This window comes from Sitodiplosis mosellana, unplaced genomic scaffold (genome assembly GCF_009176505.1).
Source record: "Sitodiplosis mosellana isolate CC-2019 unplaced genomic scaffold, AAFC_SMos_1.0 Smas_scaffold_2929, whole genome shotgun sequence".
In the NCBI taxonomy this organism is placed as follows: Eukaryota; Metazoa; Arthropoda; class Insecta; order Diptera; family Cecidomyiidae; genus Sitodiplosis; species Sitodiplosis mosellana.
The window spans coordinates 1-9,860 of record NW_022598171.1 but is presented as its reverse complement, the minus strand read 5'-3'; the positions used below and the strand labels follow the sequence as shown (position 1 = coordinate 9,860).

The following is a 9,860-nucleotide window of genomic DNA, read 5'->3' as shown; positions in this document are numbered from 1 at the left end:
ATATGGTTCGTTGCCTTTAATTTCGAATATTGAACCTTGTTTTTTTTGATGAAAAATGCTGAAATGCCAATTGATTGGACTTTATATGAATTTAAACAAATGCCAATTTGATTGGACTTTGTATGAACAATATGCTGAATTTAACAATATGTTCTTGAACAGTAGAGTTCAAAGGATAAATAAAAAAATACTTTTTTTTCGATCGGTCGATGTTTGATTCTTCTTCCCTATCAAAAAATGAATTGAATGGAGTTTTTATGTTTAAAAAATTGTGTGAAAAATTTAAATAAATTCAATTAAATAATAATAATAATAATAATATTTATTTTATTTGGATTTCTCCATTAAACAGCATTAACAATTAAAACTTTCCTTTGACGTATGTTTTCAACATTGTTTGGAAGTGATTTAAATTTTCTTGGTTTTTTAATTCTATCGGAAGTGTGTTGAATAATTTTATTCCCTTATAAAATAATGAGTTTTGGCTACAAGCCTTAATTGCATATGTTCGACAAATTTCATTTGCGTTTCTCAGTGTTCTGTTTGTAGTTCCATGCTTAAAAATTATTTTCTCAGCTAGGTAATTTGGTGCCAGCCCTTTGATTATCTTGAATATAAATATTAACGTTCTGAATAAAATTGTTTGGTTAACATTTAATAAATTTAAAGTATTTAGCATTGCTTCACTATTTGAAAAACTGTTCAGTCTCAATATCTGTCTCATACATTTGTTTTGTAGTTTTTGCAAACGACTTATATCTGTGTTGTTGGATAAATACAAAATGGAAGCACAATAAATAAAATGTGGTTCTATAATTGACTTATATAAATTTAGGCTGCAGTTCAATTCATTTCTTAATCTTCCAATTACGCTAATTTTGCTTCCTATTTTCTTACATACATGGTCAATGTTCTCATTAAAATTTAGTTTTCCACCAATAATAATTCCCAGATATTTTATTCTATTTTCAATTTTAAGTCTTTGCCCGTTTATGTAAATATTTATCTCATTTCTATCGATATTTTGGTTAGTGATCACCATTCCTTTTGTTTTAGTTACATTTAGTTTTAATTTGTTTTGGCATAGTAGATTGTTTTTTCGTTTTTTTTTAATTTCATTTAATTTTTCGATTGCATCTTCGATACTATCAGTGTTCAAAGTTGAACAGAAAACCAGAATTAAGAGTGAAAAAATCAAGCAGCCATATGCGTATTTAGAATAGAATAAATAGTCGCGCCACAGCGAAGAAAGATTCAGTATTATGGTAGACGTGAGTTTGTGAACATCGAATAAATTTGTTAAATCGTACGCAACGCATTTTTATTTCTCATCTTTACTTTAATTCTCAACATGGTCCTTCGACTGTGAGAAAAAACGGCAGACCAACAGTTTACGGTCACAAGCATTTTTTCTCACAACGCACCACAGCGAGACGAATCATTTCGTGCAAGAAATTTGTCGTCACAGACACTCAACATAGAGAAATCTGAAGAGAGCAAAATAAATCATCGGGTTTCTCGGAAAAAGACCGCACAAACGATCGCCTGATCAACGGTCAACACATGTGCGGGGATTTACTCTCGTGAAGCATCAACATAGATAAGAGTGCACACAACATGACAACAACACTTCAACGTAGGCGACTGAAAAAATTACGGTCTACGTCGGGAAAATTCCCAAAATCTGGCCATAAAAAGAAAGCAACATAGCGACAAAATGTGACACAGCAATAAACTGCCAAACATTTGGAACCAATATCACATTTCATAAAAATGTGCATCGATTGAATATCGACAAAACAAACATGCTGAAGTCGTAAAATGAGAGGATTTATGGCAGTAGGCAATTAGGCACAACGAGCAACACAGCATCGATTGGCATAGCCACACACAGGACGACCGACATTGGACGCACATAAACGTACATGCACATATACAACGCAATATGATAGCCACACACTATGCAACACAGCATCACATCATTGTGACGATTCGAGTGTCAACCATCAGACAGTGCAGAAACAAGTTTGAGTTTAACAATCAAAGCCACGCGCTAAAATTCCCAAAGTGAAAAATACGCATCATAAGTGTTCTGAAATCAATTTCAGCAAACTAAAAGTAAACAAAGCATTGAGAATCGGTAAATAATCGACACAAAAAAAAAAACATCAACAGTGCCGGACGAGCAAATTTGGATTCGTCTAGAACGGCGACCAAGCCACCAACTGGAACCGTGCCAAAACGGGCAACCAGCACATTGCCGGTAAGTGGTCTGATCAAAACCGACGTGGAAATGAAATTGCGACACAGCAAACCATGGAGCAAAATGTTCAAAGCAACAATCAACAATCGGAGTCGGTTGAACCAAATCGGGCGGGAGAAATTGCTGGCGCCGCAAATAATGCTGAACTCGTGGCAATTTCACAACATAGTGAAACCAGCTCAGTAGCCAGTGCATTTCAACCAAACAAAGGACTCACCATTGACAGCAAGCAACGAACCAGAGCCATGAAACCGAACTGTCAAACTACAACGGGGACCGCGTAGTCGGTTGTCATTCGTTGCGGAACGCGCTAAAAGTATGCATAAGTACATGAGTACATATTTCAAGCATTCTGGTTAAAATATATTTCAATTATTTATAAAAATATACCTAGTGTATTAATATGAAAACCCATTTTTAATAACATTTTAGAAACGTTTGAAAAAATACCGAAAAAGAATATGAACTTTCTTTTTTTTTGCTCAGAAATTCTTTGCTAACATTTTTCTTGTTTTTGATTGACAAAGTGAGGTTAAGTATCTACTGACATGTTCAATGTGTAGAACAAATTTGTGCACTCGGTAGAACAAAGCCATTGTGTGTTTAAGGAGCCACTTTATTCCCATGGCTCCTGAAACACATTTTCAAGCTCATTTTGTAGGAAGCGAACGTAAAAAATGAGAAAATTGAATTAATTGATTTCAAAATTCATTTGAACATCAGCAAATCTAAAGAAAACTTAGATAAATATGTTCATGTTGGAAACATTTTTCTAAATTTGATAATGTGGATGTGTCATCCAAATCATTCATTGCATTTAAATAGGAAATAAAGAAACAACATAATTTTACACAAATATTCATTTTCCACTTGATTTTATCATTTTTATTCACTCCATGAATAATATACGTTCACGAAAATACGTTGTCTTTTTCAATAGTTCAAATTCAACGAGTCGTTCTACGAAGGTGCACTTAAGACTGTCTGGCGTGTATTTAATTTGTACTTTATTCTGACAGCCGCGTTGTAATTGATGATGACAGTTCGGTTTCGCCCCTCTGCAACGAACTCATCATCGTATTCAGTGATAAGCGGACATTCATCTGTTGCTCATACAACAAGTGTGTACACAAATGCCATACACCAAGCAGGCGCGGTGCAAAATCCAACCGTGCCATCACAGGCAATAAACGTTACATTTGGTGATTTTTCGACGGTCGCAATGGAAACTCAGCAACCAATTGTCACGCAGGCGACTGCGATTCGGCAATCACATGCTCACTCGGATGCATCGTCGAACACGGCATTGTCGTCGGTAACTCAACGGTCAGCACCACAGCCGACTAAGATGAATGTGATTACGACATCAAAAATGAATGTGCCACAACAAATTCATGTCACAACATAGCAACACAGCAAAATGAATTTATCACGTGACGTAAGAACGCGACCATACATGCCGTTATATCCAGCTAATGAACGCGTGACACAGCAAAAGGCTGCTACTTTCTGGGAGACGGCACCACAGCCAGAAATTGAGGCATCATTGCTAACCGTTAGTCGGGTGGATGGTGCGGCAACCACTGCAACCACGTACTCCGAAGCGCGAGATACACCGGGAGTGTACACGGCATCGGCACACTACAATGCCGCAGCTGATGAAATCATACGTACATCAATGCATCAACAAATACCAGCGAGAGTGGTTGCATCACAGCAACCGGGTCAAAGCGGAATGTCAACGTTGGGATTATACCGTGACAATCCAGCACCAAGTAGCCATCGCGCGTCAGCCGCACCACAGCTACCTCGAAACGACTCACCATTGAGTGGAATGCAAAATCTTTCGATCAATGATGATGAAAGCGCGAAACGAGGTTATAATGAACAATCGACACAGGTTTTCAATTCGTTCCACGAGTATTACAACAAAAATATGCTGGGAATTCAACGAATCGAGAGCCGCTTGCAAGACCCGACATTAAGAATTGAAGCAGTTCAATCTCAACAAGATCTGCTCAAGCAATATCACGAGCGAATCATTCAGAGAGCAGATTCAATCGAGCGCTCGAAAATCCTGACGCCGGTATGGGCAAGCAGATTGGAAGAGTACATAATGAATGCAGACGAGCTGTATTCAACAGTGAAGACAGCGGTGCTCATCAGACTCAGTGAACTCGATCCATCAAAAAAGAAAGCCAACACAGGCAACGGATCCAATCCACTCGAAAACATCTCCTTAAAGCGTTTGTCATTTGATCGCTTTGGGGGCAATGATAAGGAGTGGCCGAATTTCAAAGCGAAATGGGAGCAATTTTTCCACAACAATCCTCACTTGGACGATTTGACGAAGTTCTTGCGCTTGGATGATTGCATTGAAAGAGACAGTGAGGCTTTCGGAACAATTGCCGGAATACCACGGGAAGCTGATAACTATCAGCGAGCTTGGGCAGCGATGGTCGAGAAATATGACAACAAACAGCGGATCATCGACGCGATCATAAATGCATTCATCGACATGCCACCAATCAGTGCGGCCACACGCAACAACATGATACAGCTGATGAACGGGGTCAACAATTTGACAGCATCATTGCAACGATACCCTGAGCTGAATGTTGAGTCATGGGACGCGATATTGGTCAACTTGTTGCTGCGCAAACTCGACACAGAGACGTTATCGCTATGGAAACATGAACGCCCACAACGAGAAATTCCACGTTTGCGGCCGTTGCTAGACTTCCTCAATCAACGTGCCGATGGTGGGGAAAGACCGGCGGTTCAGCAAAGCAGACAGGGACAACAAGTCAGTAATCGAACAACACAAGGCGCAGCTGGTTACACGCCACCACAGGCTGGAAACCAGCAACAACAACCGGGCAATAGAGCCCAACCGCAACAAGACGGTGGACAACGGGTCCAGAGCTACGCGAAAATCCCGGTGAAATGTTCAATGTGTCAGGGCGAACATCAATTATTCGGTTGCTCGGAGTTCAAGAAACTACCGGTAGATCAACGCATGCGCCGCGCTCGACAGTTTCATGTATGTGAGAAGTGCCTGAAGCCGCGATGCCATGCAAACAGATGCAAACTCGGCCCCTGCAAGCACTGCAACGGCAATCACAACGGACTGTTGTGCTTGAAGTACGTGGCGCCGACCGTTCAGGCCATCGAGGCGTCGAAGTGACTAGGCCGGGAATTGGGCGTCGCACTACTTGCCACCATTTTGGTGGTCGTCAATGATCACCAAGGCAACCCAAAAACGTTGCGAGCGCTCTGTGACCTTGGCGGCCAAATTGATTTGATCACTGGACATGCAGTACAATCATTAAGAGCGTCGAAAACATCCACATACATGCAGATCAAAAACTTGAGTGGGGATGTCGTGGCAGCCAGGGGCATTGCATGGCTTGACATAAAGTCTAAACAAAACGACACAGTTATCGAGCATTTGGGCGCATATATAGTGCCAAAAATGATGGGCAACTTGCCAAGTCACAAGCTGGAAATAAGCAAATGGAATCATCTGAAAAAGATCAGATTGGCTGACGATTCATTCCACATACCGAACAAGGTGGATCTCCTGCTTGGCGCAGACTTTTATAGTCGAATCATCATCAACGGCATACGAAAAAAGAAGAATGCGCCAACGGCTCAACGAACGACATTTGGATGGATAGTGTTCGGGGGATACGAACATTCACTTGAGCACGCATCAATAGTAAACACAGTGGGGGCATCATCAGTCTCAAACGAAGAGCTGTTGGCGATGATTTCGAAATTTTGGCAACAGGAGCAAGTACCGACCAGACGGCACCGAACACAGGAAGAGCAGTTATGTGAAGACATATTCACTGGGAGCATCACGACCAATCAGGAGGGTCGGTACATAGCGCGCATGCCACTGCAACCAAATGCACCCCGGGTTATCGGTACGTATGACCTTGCATACGCACGCTTGATGCAAATGGAGCGAAAGTTCACCCGCGATCCGAAACTCAAAGAAAACTACATCAAGTTCATGCGCGACTATGAAACGCTCAACCATATGAGCAGGGTGCCGCCACAGGAGTATCGCAGCGACACAGCTATATATATACCACATCACGCCGCGGGCACGGAGAAGTTCCGGACTGTGTTCGACGGCAGCGCCAAGGCAAAAAATGGGATATCGATCAACGATATTCAGCTGAACGGAGAGAAGGTTCAGCCGTAAAATGTACCGTCAAATATTGATAGCCGACGATCAACGCGATATGCAGCGAATATTGTGGAGAGAGTCAACCGACCAACCGGTCCGTGAATATCGATTGAATACCCAGACATATAGGAACAAATCGGCCGCATACGTGAGCATACGCACCATGGATTATATGGCCTACGAATTCGCCACAGAATTTTCAGCTGCCTCAAAAGCAGTCAAAACGTCATTTTACGTCGACGATTCATTGGGCGGCAGCCATGATGCCGAGTCTGCCATCCAGCTGCATGGGGAACTCATCGAAATGTTCGGAAGAAGGAAAATGAAGTTGGCAAAATGGAATACAAATGACCCAGTCGTACGTCGGCACATCAAGTCGACGGGATCATCGATGATCGAGCTCAACAAGGAGGAAACGACAGCGGTATTGGGGATGCACTGGGACTCGGTAGAGGATACTTTCCAATACATAATCAAAAACCCAGTACGAGTAGAGGGCGCGACCAAGCGCACCGTATCGTCCGACATAGCACGATTATACGATCCATGCGGTTATTTATCATGCATCATGACTTTCGCCAAGGTAGTGCTAAAGGAGCTGTGGCATGAGAAGGTGGAATGGGACGACACAGTCCAAGGCGAAATACTAAATCGCTGGACAAAATTCGCTGAAGAAATGCCGCACATCACCAAAGCGAGAATACCGCGATGGATAGGCACCAGCAGGGAATCAAAGAAGCAAATCCATGGATTTGCTGACGCGTCAATGTCAGCATATGGCGCAACATTCTATTTGCGGCAAGAGCGGGAAAACGAGCCAGCAACGTCACACTTGGTCTTCGGAAAAGCTCGTGTGGCACCTATCAGAGGAAGCACCATACCAAAATTGGAGCTGACGGCATGTCATCTTGCGGCACGGTTGTTGGAGCAAGTAAGATTGGCTCACGACGTCGACATAGGCGATTGCACATTGTGGAGCGACTCAATGATTGCGCTTCATTGGATTGGAAAGTCACCAACCAAATTGGATACATTCGTTGCCAATCGGGTAAGCGAAATCCAAGAGTTGACGGTGGGAATCGAATGGCGACACGTCGATACGAAAAGCAATCCATCCGATTTGGCCTCGCGTGGAATATCGCCTACGGAATTGGTCGACAACGGGTTGTGGTGGAACGGCCCTCATTGGCTAGCGCTCAACAGAGAGGAATGGCCAGAAACCAAACTGGTACTCACCGAATTAGACATGCAAGTCATTAGCTGCCATGAGCGAAAAACAGTGGCCATCGTCAACGCGCACACTGAAAGTGATGGGCCTATTCTTAATCAACGGGGCAGCCTATTACACCAATACAGCAGCTGGGCAAAGCTTCTACGCATCACAGCGTACGTACTCAGATTCACCGTAAAGAAGAAATTCCGCACAAGGGGCCAGCTGGCCGATCACGAAATCATCAGCGCGGAAAATATTTGGGTGCGACATAGCCAGAGCACGTATTTCGACAGAGAGATCAAAACAATAACCAACAAACAAAACCTACCAGAGGGGTCTCCATTGTCAAGGTTGACTCCATTTGTGGACGATGATGGCATTCTGCGGCTAGCCGGAAGAATCAAGAGATCAAACATGCCATACGACACCATTCACCCAATATTATTGAGCGGGAAGTGTACCACAGCAAAATTAATCACCGAGCAAGCTCACGATGCGACATTGCATGGAGGGACACAACTCACACAACAATACATCCGACAGGGGTATTGGATTTTGGGCGGTCGACACGCAGTGAAGTCAGCTATAGGAAAGTGCGTGCCATGCATACGGCAAAGAAAAGAGACGCAGCATCAGCTGATGGGACACCTGCCAGAAGAAAGAGTAACACCGGGTCGACCATTCGAATCATCAGCCGTCGATTATGCGGGGCCGGTAAACATCAAACGGTATAACGCGGCCCGAAAGAAAATAATCGACAAGGGTTACATAGCCGTGTTCGTTTGTACACGCACCAGAGCGGTACATCTAGAGCTCGTATCAGACATGACGACAGAGGCATTCATCGCAGCATATACAAGATTCTCGAGCCGGCGGGGGAGGATCAGGGTGCTGATTGCTGACAACTCCACAACATTTCAGGGAGCCTCAAATGAACAGCAACAAATTCGGAGAACATTCCAGGACGATTCAGATGAATGTCAGCGGATACACAGCACCTGGAGAAGCCTTAGCATGCAAAACGGGACCACAACACAGTGGAAATTCATTCCTCCGTCTGCTCCACACATGGGCGGACTGCACGAGGCTGCCGTAAAGAGAGCCAAGGCTCACCTCAAGCAGTTGGCAACGTTACTTACGCAGGTGGAGGCTTGCCTGAATTCCAGACCACTGCTTGCACTAAGCGACGATGCCACCGACGAATTGGCACTAACGCCGGGTCACTTTTTGGTGGGAGAGCCGATTATCGCGCCGCTTGGTCGCGATTACACCTCAACAGCAGCCAACAGGCTCAAGAAGTTTGAGCTAATGAGGAAAATGACGCAGGAGTTTTGGTCACGCTGGTCCAACGAATATGTGACCACGCTCATGGAACGCAACAAATGGCGTCATAGCCAACCAAACCTTAAAATCAACGACATAGTTTTAATCGCCACTGACACACTGCCACCAACACAATGGCCTCTGGGACGGGTGACAAACATCATAAAGGGTGACGATGGCCACGTCAGAGTGGCAGATTTAACCAGCAGAGGACACACTTATCGGCGGCCAATCGTCAAACTATGCCAGCTTCCAGTTGGACCAGACAGAGCATCGAGCCAGGCCGGGCCAGCGGGGGAGGATGTTCAAAGTTGAACAGAAAACCAGAATTAAGAGTGAAAAAATCAAGCAGCCATATGCGTATTTAGAATAGAATAAATAGCCGCGCCACAGCGAAGAAAGATTCAGTATTATGGTAGACGTGAGTTTGTGAACATCGAATAAATTTGTTAAATCGTACGCAACGCATTTTTATTTCTCATCTTTACTTTAATTCTCAACAATCAGCAATTATGTAAACAAGTGTGTCATCTGCGAAATTTTTTGTTTTAAAATATTTCAAACATTTGACTATATTATTAATGTACAAAATGAATAGAAGTGGACCTAGAATTGAACCCTGAGGGACTCCCAAATCATTGTTTAACTCGTTCGAAATTGTTGTGCCCATTTTTACGACTTGTTTTCTATTACTCAAGTAACTTTCAAACCAATCTAATGGTGTACCGTTTACTCCATATTTTGACAATTTTTTATTAACAATTTTTGGTCGATAGTTTCGAAAGCTCTTTGAAAGTCCAAAAATACCGCAACGATTATTTTGGATTTATTTTGAGCTCCGCGCCACTCGTACAAGACAT

The 9,860-nt window shown here is 43.2% G+C and overlaps 2 protein-coding genes across 2 annotated transcripts; both read left to right on the top strand.

Annotated features, from left to right (window-relative positions):
• The first annotated feature begins 5,738 nt into the window (after positions 1–5,738).
• Positions 5,739–6,479, top strand: LOC129571590 (uncharacterized). The gene has a single exon (XM_055451397.1). The coding sequence runs from the start codon at positions 5,739–5,741 to the stop codon at positions 6,477–6,479; it is 741 nt and encodes a 246-aa protein (XP_055307372.1).
• Positions 6,480–6,627: 148 nt separating this feature from the next.
• LOC129571589 (uncharacterized) lies at positions 6,628–9,315 on the top strand. The gene has a single exon (XM_055451396.1). The coding sequence runs from the start codon at positions 6,628–6,630 to the stop codon at positions 9,313–9,315; it is 2,688 nt and encodes an 895-aa protein (XP_055307371.1).
• Positions 9,316–9,860: the final 545 nt, after the last annotated feature.